This window comes from Anopheles marshallii, chromosome 2 (assembly GCF_943734725.1).
Source record: "Anopheles marshallii chromosome 2, idAnoMarsDA_429_01, whole genome shotgun sequence".
Taxonomy (NCBI): Eukaryota; Metazoa; Arthropoda; class Insecta; order Diptera; family Culicidae; genus Anopheles; species Anopheles marshallii.
Window position 1 is genome coordinate 53017973 of NC_071326.1, and position 16655 is coordinate 53034627.

Below are 16655 nucleotides of genomic sequence, written 5' to 3' on the forward strand. Positions count from 1 at the left end.
TTCACCTAGCGTAAACTTCAGCAATCAGCGGTGAAAAGGCAAACACAATGCCAACAATTTCTCGCATCTCAGAAAGACACTCGATCGCTGTCGACGATATTGTCGCCGGGCGCGGATGTTGCTGCATCGCAAATGCTCTTTTATTTTCCTTACCACACATCATCGCTCTGTTCGATTGAGGTGGCCAGCAGAATATGCGAGCTTGTACAAATACACACACACACGCGCACGCTATATGACCAGTTCAGTCGAGCAAGGCAACAGCGACAAGCAAACGCACTCTCCAGACAATTTATTATGCGCGTCGTACGGAATGCACACTCGGGCATGGTTTCGATACCGAGCTGGTTGACTGAAATTGTCGCCGAAGGTTTTACTGCGCCCTTTTCGCGCACGAATCCTGCAGATTGTAGATGCCGCAGATCGACCACCATTGCATCCCCCCACACACAAAAGCCAGGTCCAATGCCGTTTGGAGGTGTAATTTATGTTTGGTTGGTAGTTTAGCGTAGTCTTGGACAGAGTGACATATTCAACAGGAACAACCACAAGCGTGTTCAGGCGACTGCACAAATGGCCTTGTGTGCCCTTCGATTAGAGTAACAGACTGTGGAAATAAGAGCACGCAGTGCAAGCGTCATAATCACGGCTCGCCAAATAAAATATCCATCCAAATCCAGCCTGGCGATCGTTTGTTTCACTAATTATTGTTGTTGTGCTTGAGGATGTACCATATTTTCTCGTGTTGTACACTGGGGCCTGTTATTTGGACATCTCACGGAATAAATCATCTCTGCGTTTCGTCGCAGCAAGGTCGATTACACTCGTAACGGTTATTTGTTATTGCTTTCCTGTGCACGTCGCTTTCAATTTTATGGAAGTCAAGGAGCTTCCGTTCAGCGATCCGCTTATTTTCTTTTAAACTGTTTCGCTACTTGCTTACTTGCCACGAAAAAGGCTTCGCTCGTTACTTTCAGAGGATGTTAATTAAAATAATGTAATAACGAGCCTCGTAGGCTCGCCAGTTTTGAAAGACTTCACTGCACCTACTACAGCAACATATTCAAATCGACATAGAAAACATAAAATGTTGCTCAACCTTTCATAGTATATTCACACAACTTGTTCGAATACAATTTGGTATGAATGGCAATGAAAATAATTCAACAATTTTTCATTAATGCTTTTACTAGTACTGGGGTAAATTATCATTGCACGTTGCCAATTGTTGCACACTGTTTTTACATTGCTTAATGTTCAAATATTTAGAAAACATTGATCGAATGCAATATTTTTTCCTAAAGTATTGAGAATTTCTGCTCACGGAGATACGTTAATCAATTTCAAAATCATACCATTTAAAAAATAATAATAATAATGCTGACAAAAATATTTACTTCATGAAAATATTTATTTACTTCGGCACAGGTAAACATGAATGGGTTTCTCAGGTCAAACAGTTAAGAATTCTGCATCCCGAAATAAGGTTTATTCACACTATGTACCAACTCATGAAATCCAACAAATAAAGATAGTTGTCACGATTAAATAACATTGATAGTCATCTTTTATGAAAAAACACATATTTTAGTCCACTGTTCAATAATTGGATAAAAGAAAGGTCATCGATCCTATTTTATTGCACACAATTTTTTTTATCTAAACCCGATGATAAAGATTCGATTTGATGCGAAGTGGACAAAGAAGTTCCTCAGACGCCCAAAGTACTATTCTCACGCTGTAGGAGGCACTGTGATCAAAAACATCAATTCTCAAGAGTCACGTTCCAGCGTATCTAACGAATGAAATGGTGATGAAAATTAAGCTGTGACACTGTACACTAATAGGTCGCGACGAGTTTGCTATGATTAAATGCGGTGATTTTGACAGTGTGCAATAATAGGATGTTAAGAGTGTTTCAAAATCATTGTTTCTTTTACTTTTACTCTATACGCCATTACTCTGACTCAATTAAATATGCATAGTATTTCTTAAGCGAAAATGTTGTATAATAGACACACAATATATGAAAAGAGTGGTTCGATCTATCCCGGACACATGAAATATATTTGTTGTTTCCTGATTTTTTTCGACAACGCAGACGTTTACTTTAAGGCCATAGCATGCCTTACATTAAGTTAGCGGGGATTGAAATGACTCTAATAACGCATGTTTCATTTGTTAACGCAATTTTGCGGGAAACAAAAAGACAAAATACGACCACCTGACCACAGCAAGTAAGCGATCAGGGATGGAAATATAGTTTATTGTGGAAAATCCGTATCACTATGCAATCAACCATACCCAAAAGCAGTTGCAGCTACCTGCACGTCAAAAGACTGGGAAAGTTCAACCACTCAACCACTCAATATACAATTGCCTGCTAAAAACGTGACCCACGGTGTGTATGTTAAAACGAGGTCGTGTATTACGACCTCGAGATTGGGTGGCCAAAAAAAAGTGATGTTTGAAATATCTTTATTATTATACAGTACAAACATACATGAAAGCAGTCGTGCGTTATCCCAAGATTCGGATGCAGGAAAACAGCTATATTTGTGCACAACGACGATTACGATAGCTATGATTATTGCGACTAGCAGACTTTACGTGCATCTTTCCCGCAACGTTGATACAATTCCAGACCCGTGTTTGCGCTTATGGAGTCAGGGCGGATGCCGATAAATCGCTTCGTTAAGAACGTAGCACTAGTTGGCTACCAGATACAGTGTGTCGACACAGGCGCATTTATCTGCATCATCCAAGCCGCTCCGGCAAACGACCACTTGCATCATTCCGTTTTGTGATCGAACACGATCATGCTCAGCCATGTCGCGGATCACATGCGCCGAGCTGTTATTAAAAAGGAATTGCTGGGAATAGTGGGAACATGTAATTGTCAGACACGAACATAGAGAGAATCCAAAGTTCGTACTACTGAATCATGATTGATTCACTCAGGTGACATTCGTAAAGCCCTGTTCGAATTGATCTCGTTCGATTCTCTCAGTTGCTCTCACCGGTTTGTGTGTGTGTGTGTGTGTGTGTGTGTGTGTGTGTGTGTGTGTGTGTGTGTGTGTGTATGTGGCATATATGTACTTTTATGTAGTGTTTTCTAAGTCATACATAATTCGCCACGGTATTGGGAGGCGTCTGTCGTAGCATCCCACATTATGGTTCCGGCTATGCGTATCCATGAATCCGAACACGGAGATGCGTCGTTTGGGGTGGGCGTGACCAGAGAATGTTCCGCGACCGTGTCATTTACTTGACCATTTACTTGTGTGAAATACATGATTTGTTCACTTATTTTTACTTATTTTTGTAGCATCTAACAGCATCAGGTTGTTAACCGTTGAATATTTGATTGGTTGGTTTTCAAAATCGTTTTGTGTTAACAGTAACTTTTAACAGTTAAAAAGAATAAATCGTACATTCCTTTTATTGGTAACGTTGTATAAAACTGAAACAATATCTCCCGTGCTTATTAAATGCTTTGTTTGAACTCAATTGGAATATGCCCTTTTGATCGATTACTGTCATTATCCGTAATGGTACATAGTTAATCGAAAACAGTTCTCTTCTATTATTTGTCAGTTTATGATACATATGATATGGTACAATGTCCTTACCAGTAAAACAATATTCGTCAGCATTTCAATACACCACTATGCCGAATACATCCGGAACTCAATGAAATGTATCGTTCGCTTTTTAAACCAGTGGCTGAGAATTATGAGGCCCCATTTTGTATGATGGCAAGTGAGTTGTTTTTACTCGATGGTGCTGGTAGATGAAGTTTACCGCTGTGAACAAAAGAAAGATCATATTGCAATCCAAAGTATGCTTTCCATAGTGTATACCCTGATGGTACTTTCGTTGTTAGTTATTGCAGACCACCATTCTGATAGTTTGAATTAACACGAAGAAACGTTGCACGCTGCGCATTTCTCAGTCTTTTGTCGAGGATGGTGAATGATGGCAAGACTGTGCGAAATTTGAGAGCTTCCTCTCTAGCCTGCTTACAGTACACGATGCAGAGTCATCGGTATGCGAATGGTCGTGAGGTTTCCTTTTACACAATTTCCAAGCCATGTTTGGGTTTCCGTTCTACCCTCAGACCTTGAACAACTCTAGTATGCTCTAAAGTGTTGCAAGCGTTTGGTTGTTTATTAAAGAAAGGGGGTTTTCGTTCTAAAGCAGTAAAATTTTCAACATTGTGGTTCAAGCTGAAGATGTATACAACCAAACCACAAAACATCCGAAAATCATAAATTAGTGCTGAAAGCTGGACATTTAATACTAGAAAACTTCCGATTTGCTATTTTGATGTCAGCCCGTATTTCACACAACGTTGGCGACATTTTGAAGTATCATTCCTTCTTTTCTACTACATCCCTAGTTCGAAATGTTTGTTGACCAAACCCAACATATATCCAGTAATCTCACCGATTCGTATTTGTCTTTCCCGTGTTTAGGACGATTTTGTGAAACTCGTTCATTCTGGTGGTCTTGTAATGGGATATTTCCGAGAGATCACATCCTGCAAAGCAATCTCCAATATAGACAAAAACGGGGAGGAATTGTAGGATTCCTTTACGGGCACATTTGGAGGTTTCATTCACAGTTTAGCTGTTGAATCTGTTGTAATGTATCTGCAAGAGTTAAATAGTTCTATCGTTGCAGTGAAAGTGTTACGTGTATTCATAAAATATAGATGATTCAAGTGTGCACATGTCAGATGATATTGATTATCATATTTTCATATTTAAGTTATTTAATTTGACCACAAGTGATTGTAAAACAGTATATCAAATTATCTCAGCAAAGACAAAAAAAGAAACCTGATTCCATTCCAGATTAATCACAATTTTCTTCGTAGTTGTTTCTTTACTGTAGCTGGCCTCTTACCACTGAGATGCCAATATTGATGGAAATATGTCATCGTCTGTATTCTTACTATCCGCTATTGATGTCTCCATTCATCTTTGTTAATACTAGCAATATCTCGTAGGTCATGGTTCACTTTCTCGTGTTTGATCGATATCTTTTCAATTGATTTAAAATGAATCCAACGGTTGGACGTCTCGAACGGTTGTTCCTTTAATTCACCGTTGCCTCACACCAATTCTAGTCACCGTTGTGCGTTAGTAATCACGGCCCAGAAACAATGCATCACGATATCGAGCATGATCTTTCTGAATAAGTACCGCATCAACGACTGTGTCGCAATGCTAGCAATGACAATGCAATGGTTGTTCATGGGTTCGCAAGGAAAAATGAATTATTAATATGTTCAAAAATATACCAGCGATCATTATCGTCACATCTTTCTCAGTAACATTTCTAGCCATTAATGTTGCTGTAGAAACCAACCTACACGATCGATCAAGGATTGCCGCTTTGTTATTTTGCTCTGCTCTCACCACACTAGTTTAGCCTATCCGTTGCAAGTCCAACACTACACATATAGCAGCATGTTAAAGATTGTGTTAAGATCGCGCCGCAGAGGATTGTACACGCGTATGCAAATGCGAAACACATGCAGAAAAAATAAGCTTGATATCCCGCTGGATAGCACAGATCAGTACAACACTGCCGTCGTAATATGTTTTCATGATACAAGATTTTCCATCATATCTCACCTCTCTTTTATGGTGTTCTCTTTCCAGCTTGCCCAGTAATGCAAATTTTGCCGAACTACAATTTTTGAGTGCTCGACGAGCGGCCGTTGCAGCAGCCGTAGCTAGTGCTGAAGTTGCACAAGTCAGCGGAACAGTATTACCTCCCCATCCACCCGCTCCGGCAACGGTGGTTCCGCTAACAATTTCTCCGCCGGCCACATCTGGTGTATCATTAAAGGGGGACGCTGAGAGATCTTGCAACACCGGCACGACACCGATCGGTAACGGAACCTCACCGACAGCTGGAGGTACCGGCGCATCCAGTCCAGGGCTGCCTACGCCAAACGGTACCACAGGAACAAGTGCTGGGCAGACTAACATCCCCGTACCGGTACCACATCCTAGTGACTTCCATCCTGCCTACAGAATACCGGGATACATGGAGCACCTGTACTCGTTACAACACGCTTCGGCGTCTCTCCACGGTAAGAATTTTTATTAGCACAATCATTTTTGGTCCGGCAAGACCTTGTCACGCAAGGTGTCAATGCTCGTTCAATGAGTTAGAACTCGATCATCTATGGTGGATGATTGGCCAATAACAAACTGTAACCGATCATTTATGGTCGATGTGTTAGCCGGAAATGTTGATTGAAAAAAAAAAAAAAAACATTTCAAACAGTCAATAATAACCATCAGAATGTTCGTATGCGATTGAAAACGTTCGGTGCACATAAATGGTTCCATTAGCTGTTAAAAATATACCTGTGTCGAAGCGCTCTATGACTTCCCGATCTCTGTGTTTTCGTTCCTTCATCGACCACGGCCTGTTCCCGATCGTTGAAGCGGCGCTTGAACACAACATCCGGGCTGTATGTGCGCTATGCCTTTCATAGCATCACATGTACAGTGGGTTGCGTACGAGGTTGGTATTTTAACCACCAAATGACTAATGTCCTCATGTCGTTGTTATACTCCTTCCTCGTCTTAACACCATTGAATGTCGTAGAGTATCGCCAGAATTATTCCTCGCTCGGAAGTAGTACATTCAACGACAGTGACTGGTCCAGATCCGGAGGAATGAGTAAAAATATTGTTTCAAAAAACTCATAAAATTCACAACTTCTTCTACAATGCTGTACCCAGTGACGTACAAAGCGTGCATTCCTTACTGCCCAACCAAGAGACCAGTGTATCGTAGACTACATTTTTCATATCCCAAGATCGTCGACAGGCAAACATTTGAATGAAATAAAAACAACAATAAAATGCAGACAAATTACTCCCAACCCGCACTCCTACGCAAGAAAGCCGCTTTGCAGGCCGCAGAGAAAGGAAATGGACCTGCGGCTACTGTTGACGATACCATCAGAGTGCTAGTATGCGAAGAAACGTCTCCGACCCGTGCCATGGGTATTTGCCATGGGGTATGCACAAGTAAGGGAAAGACATGAAGGCACTAGAAGGGTTACCTATTTATAAGTTCGATCACGTCCATGTTCAGAGATGGAGAACGGATTCCGTCACACCCAGTGCGATGCTGAATCCACCGTTTACTAATGGTTTCTTCTTAATTATTGTACAACAAGGCTGATAATTATATAATTATGTTTTCAACAAGAGGTTAAAACAAAACGTATCATTCATAAATCTGTTTTCGATGAGACGTAATTAACGTTAAAAACACATCTGTGTGTTGTTGTCGCTCAACAGCGATCAAATGGAAACAACGAATGTTGAAAAAACGAATCAATATTAGATAGTTCTGTCGTATTTTAAGCTGTTGTTCATTTAATAACCACAGCATTCAACAAACATTGCTAACAAACATTTTACAAACATCATCTACTTAGTATATATGTTATGTACTTTTTTCTTGTACGGCAGATAAACATGAGGTTATTTATTGATGACAGTAACTGACTCATGACGATTTCATGCAAGCGCAAAGAGCATCAGTGCCATAACGACCTGAGATCAGAAAATGTTGAACACTTTTGGGACAGCTAAAATCACAAGATCTACTCATGTGTACATCATGCTTTGATCCCTCAGAATGCTTTGATCATTTTAGTCCGCTTCTTTGTGCCATAAATAGTCAATTTTAAGAAGCATAACTTTGAATCTTTGCTGCCACATTTTTGCCAAGATAGAATAAGAGGCCTGATGACGAATACACGCTTCGACCAAACGCATTCGTTATCTATCACGTAAGTAGAATTTCAAATATGAAACACGTACTAGTCCCAACTAAATTCGCCGGCAATTCGGTGCCCCGTGGGTACATGATGCTATCAACATTGGGCCTGGGGCCTCAGTAATGTTACCAGTGCTTAGTGAAGTTGTAGGAGGACCATGAAACCTGTCGTGTAACAAACTATGCCGTACTTGCTGTGCATCGGACATTATCGTCTTGCTTTGCCCCATGCATACAACGATGGTATAATTATGCATTTTTGTTTGTTCGTTCGCTTGTTGCTATGTTCGTTTCTTTGATTTTCAATTAGATATGTACATGTTGTCACCGCGAACTTATTTTACCACTGAACTTCGTCTCCACTATTTCGTGGACAATCTACGTTTGCGAATGCACAATGGCAAAGATTGGATTCGTTAGTGCACATATTCAGCTGTATGTGCAGGCGTTTAACGATTGGTTATAAAATCGTAACAATAGCAACCATAAAAAGCGGAATTGCGCAGTGATACGACCACCAATTTCAAGACCTTGTAAAGCATGGATGATCGTTAGCGCCAGCTACCTGACTGGGCGTCGAATCGGAAATGAGATATGAAACGACTTCTTTCCCTAATTTGTTGAGAAATAAATATCCCACCCCGTTTGCATAGGCTATTTTCTAACATTTGTTTTCTTTCTTCATCTAACCGTGTCGATTGCAGGTTTAGGATTGACATCGGAGTACATCAATGCCAGGAACGCAATTGCCGATCTGCATCCAGCAAGTTCTCTAGCTAGTGCGGATTTTCATTTCAGCATTGACGCAACCAGCCGACTCAACAGTCCTCGTCCGGGTAGCATTCGTGCAAGTGTCAGCCGAAAACGTGCCCTGTCGTCATCGCCATATTCCGACTCGTTCGACATAAGTTCTATGATACGATACTCCCCAAACTCTCTAGCATCACTAGTAAATGCGTCGCGTAGTAGTAGCACCAGCGGTTCCTATGGCCACTTGTCGGCCAGTGCGCTTAGTCCTGCTTTGGGTATGCACAACGCAATGCCACCACACCTTCAGCATCTACTACGTAGCAGCGGGTTTCTTCATACACTGCCTGGTCATCATACACCAACGGCCAGTATGTTTTCGTTGACTCATCATCCGCTGCATGCAGGACACTCGTTGAACAAACCACAGGTAAGCTTGTTGGTTGGAATCGCTTGCTACGCGCGTGCTAATTTGTTGTTCATGTTCCTTTACAGCAAATAACTGATCTATCGAACAAAAGACAAGAACAACCGACATCCAGCTCTCAAGTGACTCGCGTCGAGGCGGACAGCGCTAGCAACGCGCAGCAAAAAAAGTTACGCGTTAAACGAGAGAGCACTTCCCATGTATATTCGCATAAACCAAGCGCACAAGAAGACTGCACGCCAATGATAACTTCAAATCACCTACCCAGCCCTACATCGACCCAAGGACCTACAAATGGAGCGATTTCAACAACATCCACTACTAAAAATGGAGGGCTCAATTTAAGTCCAATCCAACGAGAAATGAACAACGGAGGACAGGGGCTAGAACGCAGCGCAGCACTTGCTGGCGGTGGTATGGACATTAGTTGTAACGGCAACGCTATGGGCGATGGTGGTGTGTATGGAGAGGAAAGTGGTGGTCGTGATGGGGGTATCCGTGCAGATACTACTGATCCGAAGGATGAACCAGGAGATTTCATCGAAACCAACTGCCATTGGCGTGAATGTGCTTTGGAATTTAACACACAGGACGAATTGGTGAAGCACATCAACAACGATCATATCCATGCAAATAAAAAATCCTTCGTATGTCGCTGGGAAGATTGCTCGCGTGATGAAAAGCCTTTTAAAGCGCAATACATGCTTGTAGTGCACATGCGCCGCCATACGGGCGAAAAACCACACAAGTGTACGGTAAGTAATGAAAACAAGAAGCCCAAATGTATCAAATGCTTACCGATCTGTTAATTTCGGTTTTTCTTTTTTAATTATAGTTCGAAGGCTGTTGCAAAGCGTATTCAAGACTGGAAAATCTTAAGACTCACCTTCGCTCACATACCGGTGAAAAACCATACACCTGCGAATATCCCGGATGCAGCAAGGCATTCAGCAATGCGTCTGATCGTGCCAAACATCAAAACCGGACACACAGCAATGAGGTACGTTTGGAGCAAATGCGAATGTTCCAGTGATGATACCAATTATAACATCAATATTATTATCCTTTTCACAATAATTTCCAGAAACCGTACGTCTGTAAAGCACCGGGATGCACGAAACGATACACGGATCCCAGTTCTTTGCGAAAACACGTGAAAACTGTCCATGGTGCGGAGTTTTATGCGAACAAAAAACACAAGGGCAACAATTACGGTGGTGGTGGCAGCAATGGCGGTGATGGGCCTGGAGAGGATGGTGAAGGATCAAACCACATGTTTGATAGCAGTCCACACAGTGAGGACAAGACAACGAGCATGAGCAGCCCTAGCATTAAGTCAGAATCAGATGCTAATTCACCCAGCCATCCACCAATCAGCAGTCCGATGTCACTATCAGCGCTTACTGCTGGACTTGGCGAAGACTTCCATGAGGGTAGTAACATGCAGCTGGGTAACATTGTTGGACTCGATGACCCGGTTTGGCCATATGTAGATGAAGATCTGGAAGTAGCCGATCTGCCATATGTACTTCGCGAAATGGTAGATTTAGGTGGACCTACAGGGACGGCCGCAGTATCGGCTCGTAACAATCCAAGGAATCGGTTTAAGAATCGTATCAACAACAAAGGTTCGCTGCTGGGCAGTAGCCCGTTGTCTAACATTCCGGAAATGAATAGCCAAAACATGCAAAACTATGGACTAGGCGACCTGAACAAAAAAATTACTGATCTCAAGATGGAACCAGGAGTTACACCACCTCCCCAACCAATCTCACACCCTTCGCCCACAATTGGTAAGACCGGACAGACTGATCCGATGCGTCCGTTGCTACCACCTGCATCTACATCTACGACCATGATGATGATGAATGCATATCTTAATCCAGCCGCAGCACAGAACCGACGAGATAGTAATAACAGCACAACGAGCAGCTCATATTACAGCATGCGCTCGGTCGACATTAGCCGCCGGAGTAGTCAGGCATCGCAACAAAGCACAATATCAACCATGCGACCCAACTACTATAATTCCTCTTCGCTCTATGATCCTATCTCACCTGGTAGTTCGCGTCGTTCCAGTTCCATGTCAACAGTTACAACTGGTGGTCAAAGTTTACCTCCTCCGCCTTCCTCTCATCTGATATCAACGCATCTTCAGCGGTTTGGTGGAAATGGCCAGATGATTGGCTCGATGAGTGCTACAGGAGCACAATCTAGTGGAAATGGGAGTGGAGCTCGACATTCCATACCGAACAATCTGACGAACAATGGCTTTTACGGACAGCAACAAAACGTTTTATCATCTCAAATAGATCGCCGAATGTCTGAGCCAGTTGCTAGCGGTTCCAACACAATTGGTACAGGATCTATGATGGGACGATTGAACTCTCAATATGTGAATCGTCGAATGGGCACGGCAAACAATGCAACAGCCACGCGTGGCCCGCCCACCTCAACCATTACCACCATGCCGACATGCACTGCAACTTCCGGAGTAGAACCGGGAACATCGGCAACTAATAACAAACATACAACTCCTCCTACCGCCAACAAATTGCATCCTAACCAGGAAGTAGTACTGGATGAAGTAGAAGAGGGAGAAATGGTAGAAAACAAGCTTGTTATACCAGATGACATGTTGCAGTATCTCAACCAGGTTGCAGATATGGCTGGAGAGGCAGGACCATGTAGCAATAAGCCTGCTTTGCCCCAAACCCATGCAACTGCTTTGACGGACAGCGCTCTTACAAGCCCCAGAAATAATCCTTGGAACACTCCCCAGCACGAGGTCGGATCTAACAGCAATTTTCAGATTGGACCCACAGAAGCTTCGTCAAATATGAGAGCCAGCTTTTCTCAGCCACGAATAACGACAGCCAACATGCTGATGAGCCCACAGTCCCAGTACAGCAATGATGAATCCAGTCTTATGAACAATATTATGTCACCGCAGGCACCGCAACATCAGACAATGTCCCCGATGATGTCAGAAAATTTGGCGGCTCCAGTGACACCCACCACTAACAATTATTCGGCATCGTCTTCGAACATACCACCTCAACAACTTCAAACACAGCCCGCCATATCACATACTACGCATACACCGGTGCAATGCCAATTAATAAACAACGGGTTACAAAATTTCAGCAGCGAAAACAACTTCTCTTTGGGTAACGGAACTAGTTGTTATTCCCAACAACAGCAGCAGCAACAACAGCAGCATCAACAACAGCAACAGCAGCAACAGCAACAGCAGCAGCTGCAACCACAACAGCATCAGCAGCAGCAACAATCTTGTACAGGACGAAATCGTCCAATTGCTTGTTCTAATATGATCGGGTACTATCACAGAACCGATCAAAGTGCTCATCATTGCTGTCTAGCTATGATGATGCAGGGGTCACTTCACATTAACCAACCAACTAATAGTGCACTCAGCCAGCAAAATGCCAGTGGTACTCCCCAACCTCAATCACAAATGAATCAGTATAAGAATCCGTTCAGTCTTAACCTCGCCAGTTTTAATACGGGTAATAACACAAATCAAAATACGGTGGCTCAGGGTAGCAATCCAGCTTCAAACATCGAGATACAATGTGGTGACATCAGTCAATCGCAAATGTCCCCTGCGATCGCAACGATGGCTCCGACTGGAATTAATCCTTCGCTTGTCATAGAAACCCAGCAACATACAGAAAACATTGAAATAGCACCGCCAGTGTGCCAGCAACCGATGGAAAGCAGCCTGCAGACACCTCCATTACCTTCTACGCCGACTGGTTTTGGAGAATCCGTTTCAGGGCCGCAACCAGCACCATTACCAATGTCCATTACCGCCGATACCGATATGACGATGGGACAAACAGACCACGGCAATGCCATGGGTTCGGATACATATCAACGAACACTCGAGTATGTGCAAAATTGTCAGAATTGGAACGAATCGGCGGATACGGTCAGCAGTAGCACCCATCCTTCGTCAAATCTTGTCATTAATGATATGAGTACGTCGTTAAGTTCGTACTTTGAAGAGGATCGCTACCTGCAAATGATACAATAGATATTTGATTGCCATTGAAATCGATTGAAAGCAGATTTCTTACAACATCAAGGACGTATAGAATTCGGACGTCTAAGAACTCGCCGTTTCCAAGCTTGAATCACAGGATTACACACTCGAGGAAACGTGTAGTTTGTATTTGATAGGTCGAGTGGCGATACATGTGAATCAGTTTCGTTTATTTTATTTGTGCTTATGAATGAATTTAGTTATTTTCATTTATTCTGAAAATACGCTCCTATTTTCGTTTTATTATTTTTTATGTATTTGTTTTATTGCAAATTGTTTGATGTACATACACCATTAAGCTATGGTTGGCACGATGGTTGTAATGGTAGGTAATGTTGTAAATGTAGATTGGAAAACAATAAAATGATCGAAAACGGAACAACTACTGCCAACGCTTTGCATATTGAACTAGTATCGTATGTAATAAGAAATTTGCAGCATAATTATTGTAATTGTAAACGCTTGAAATAGGCTCATAGAAATGAACTACAACAACAGAGCATGGAAATAAATGATTCGTTAAACTTTGATGAAAACATACTGGTCCTTCAATTTTTTGCATGATCTTTAATGGCGAACCAAAATGGTCACCGATGTGAATGTGAACAAATTTTTGCGTAAACCGTTATTCCGAAACTTTGTTAAAAAATGTAAATAAGTTTGTTAAAGAAAATTTGGATTTCAAAACAATTGCGCATTACCAAGAGGAACCTTACAGATTGTGAAAATATAATTGAGGCTACAAACAAGTAATTCTTTCATGTGTAAACTAACATTGAGCTGTATTCATGGTTTAGTGATAACGATGCAGGAAATTCCCAATTGTGTATAAAACCCATTATAGACGAACGTGGAATTTTTTGGTGTGCTTGTATTGTGTGTTTCATTGAGAGATAAAGTAAGATCGTGATACTGCTTGAGCGAGAGAGTTTGATGAATTGGATTCAGAATCAAAATGAGTCTAAACATAACTGGTTTACTTGTATTGTGTTGTATCGCGATTGTGAGCAGTGACTGTAAGTACGCGCTTGGAACGAAGTTTGAAAAGATTAATTGCATTCATTTTGTGTTAGGGATATTTCCGGATGCGGTACAGTTTGACCTAAGTGCAGCACTGAACAAAAACTGTGGCCAATCTCCATATATCGATCGTTTCAAGCCAGAAGATGGACGGATTTTCGAAAACCCCTGGTTGGTATTGTTCCGCCATCCCGAGGAGCAGGAATGGTTTTGTCAAGGAACTCTGATAACCGATCGCCATATCATGACAACAGCCATTTGCTCGGAAGCAATCGTGGTTAATGAGTAAGCGTTTTCATCATCGAATCTATTCCAACTTTAGATATTTTTAATAGATAATATTTATGATAAGTATGCATCTTTACAGAACGATCATTATTCTTGGCGAATATGATCGAAAGGACGACCCGGATTGTGGGTCGGATAATGTTTGCAGTGAAGGGTCGATAATCGAACGGTTACCCCATAACTTAATTATTCACCCGGATTTCCAGAACGAAACGTATCAGAATGATATCGCACTGGTAACCCTTAACAGACAGATTAACTTCAGCAACAGTTCTGTATCGTGCAAATCATGGAATTTGTCGAAATTGTTTTTTTCTATTTTTTGTTTGTTTCCTTTTTTACCTCCAGATGTGATGCCCGTTTGTTTGCCCTTAACACCAATCATCCCTTCGCTGATCCATGCACCTACCCCGTACAACACGTTATGGACAGGTGAACACAGAGTACCAAAGCAGATTCGGATGCACTACATGTCTCAGGACACATGCCAGGCCCGTATGCGAAATCTACTTCTGTTACAAGAGGGACAAATTTGCGCCCGATATGCGAAACCCATCGATGTTAGGATTACCAGCGGTTCTGGGTCACCGCTTGTCATCGAACATCACGATCGCACGTTTCAATTTGGAATTCTTTCAATCGGTCTTCCCGAAGCTACCTACTTAGAGCCTTACGTGTATGTAAACATTTCTACACACATCAAGTGGATCCATGATACTTTGGTTGATGAATTCAAACAATAAACAACTTAATTTATTGATAGGGTATGCCGTATTATGATTACATTTGCCCCGGGACTTCCCGAGTTCAGTGAAACCATGGATGTTGTTATCGCTAACGCACATTAAATCAACGTCTTGTACATGTGTTTTTCCAGATCTCCCCCAATTATTTCCGAAATCCAATTGTAGAACGGAGCTACGGGAGTTATGATGTACGGTTCGTGCAATTTTGCTGGGTAACGTGGTCCATAGGAAAGCAAACCAATTAATAAAATCCTATTATCTTCATACACCGTGTAAACAGGAGCGCCGCTTCCACCACGTAGATTAGGTTCTAGTGCCACTTCGGTTGGTTGCGTGTGTCTCTCATCAAAAATTACGCAAAACATTTCATTCGCTAGCGATATGGTATGATGGGGCATCCGACGTTGACACTCGTATGGAGTGATGGCTTTCATAAAGTATTGCTTAGGAACCAACGATAATCCGGTTTCTCTTCGGCCGCACCAGGCCGCTACTAACAGGAAGGAACTTTGAATATTTGATTCACGGTTTAGACATATCTGTGCGACGGAGATCCCATCGATATTAGCTGGAATCCTTAGCTTAACCAGAGCAACGTCATTTACTTGTTGAAAACTATTATAGTCGGGATGAACAATAAGTTCATCGATATGAATAGTTTGCACTTGTGGAGCACATGTTTCTTCCCCTGAGATCTGCTGTTCACAATCAGATACGGTTGATGTATTATGATCGCCGATTCGTGCATATGAGCTGAGAAGTAATTTAAACAGTTAGACATTGTTACGCAAAACATTAGAGATATACAGCGTATACATACAGTTGACCTAAACCTTTAAATTGAGCGACAAACACCGTGGTTAGCACGTATTTTGGGTGTATCAACAGACCTTGAAAAACATAACTCACAACATCCTTTTGTTTGTAGCCGAATAGTACTAACCAGGGGTGCTCATACAAGCGAGTATCAATGGGGAAAGCACTTTCATAGTGACGGTGACCACACGACTCATTGCCTGTTATCAATGCCTCAGATTTTGAACTACCACTTCCTATTTGCTCCGACAGTGCACAGCATCCTGCTACGAATGCAGCCACTATCAAGAGCAACACACTAACAAGAGCACGAACCATCGTCTCAACTTGACTTACAAGTATTAAACTTGATAGGCTTGAAATGTTCCATTTAATCTAAGTGCCACCCTACAACGGGAATGTTGCATCGTAATAACGATTAAAGTTAAAACTCAGACATACATTGTAGTCGATATTTTTATTTAACTTGACTTGTAGAACGGAGCTACGGGAGTACGGAAGTTTTTGCTCTTAGTATTACATGCTTTGGAATCGTCATTACTGATATTAAATTGTTCCTTTGGAATAAAAATACTGTTATTGGAATATTCATATTATTACTGTTAATTAGCAAAATCATTGACAATTTTATTCCGTGCTGTCATTTAATTTTAGCTATGGACTAAAAACTATGTTTCAAGCCCATTATGCCGTTCGAGGGTGCTTAATTATGCGAATATTT

At 41.9% G+C, this 16655-nt stretch overlaps 3 protein-coding genes across 3 annotated transcripts in view; 2 read left to right on the forward strand and 1 right to left on the reverse strand.

Annotated features, from left to right (window-relative positions):
- LOC128710049 (transcriptional activator cubitus interruptus) overlaps nt 1-13065 on the forward strand; it is a 34802-nt gene extending 21737 nt beyond the window's left edge. The window contains exons 2-6 of the mRNA XM_053805089.1: nt 5673-6109; nt 8526-8998; nt 9064-9750; nt 9831-9995; nt 10080-13065. Of these exons, the coding sequence (XP_053661064.1) occupies nt 5673-6109; nt 8526-8998; nt 9064-9750; nt 9831-9995; nt 10080-13055 (4738 nt within the window). The 3' untranslated portion in view covers nt 13056-13065. The remainder of the gene's footprint in view (nt 1-5672; nt 6110-8525; nt 8999-9063; nt 9751-9830; nt 9996-10079) is intronic.
- Nucleotides 13066-14019: 954 nt separating this feature from the next.
- LOC128718143 (phenoloxidase-activating factor 3-like) lies at nt 14020-15115 on the forward strand. The gene is made up of 4 exons (XM_053811815.1): nt 14020-14080; nt 14138-14369; nt 14452-14498; nt 14721-15115. The coding sequence occupies exons 1-4, from the start codon at nt 14020-14022 to the stop codon at nt 15113-15115; spliced, it is 735 nt and encodes a 244-aa protein (XP_053667790.1).
- Nucleotides 15116-15216: 101 nt separating this feature from the next.
- LOC128718144 (CLIP domain-containing serine protease HP8-like) lies at nt 15217-16270 on the reverse strand. Its single transcript, XM_053811816.1, has 2 exons — nt 15939-16270; nt 15217-15871 (listed from the first exon to the last, which is right to left on the reverse strand). The coding sequence occupies exons 1-2, from the start codon at nt 16250-16252 to the stop codon at nt 15217-15219; spliced, it is 969 nt and encodes a 322-aa protein (XP_053667791.1). The 5' UTR covers nt 16253-16270.
- Nucleotides 16271-16655: the final 385 nt, after the last annotated feature.

Bases quoted from the DNA above. Each gene is read 5' to 3' on its own strand.
- LOC128718143 (XM_053811815.1), top strand. From the start codon at position 14,020: ATGAGTCTAAACATAACTGGTTTACTTGTATTGTGTTGTATCGCGATT. The intron at 14,081-14,137 runs GTAAGTACGCGC...ATTTTGTGTTAG, and splicing joins CGCGATTGTGAGCAGTGACT to GGATATTTCCGGATGCGGTA. The intron at 14,499-14,720 runs GTGGGTCGGATA...TTTTACCTCCAG, and splicing joins TCGAAAGGACGACCCGGATT to ATGTGATGCCCGTTTGTTTG.
- LOC128718144 (XM_053811816.1), bottom strand. From the start codon at position 16,252: ATGGTTCGTGCTCTTGTTAGTGTGTTGCTCTTGATAGTGGCTGCATTC. The intron at 15,872-15,938 runs GTATGTATACGC...ATTACTTCTCAG, and splicing joins TTTAAAGGTTTAGGTCAACT to CTCATATGCACGAATCGGCG.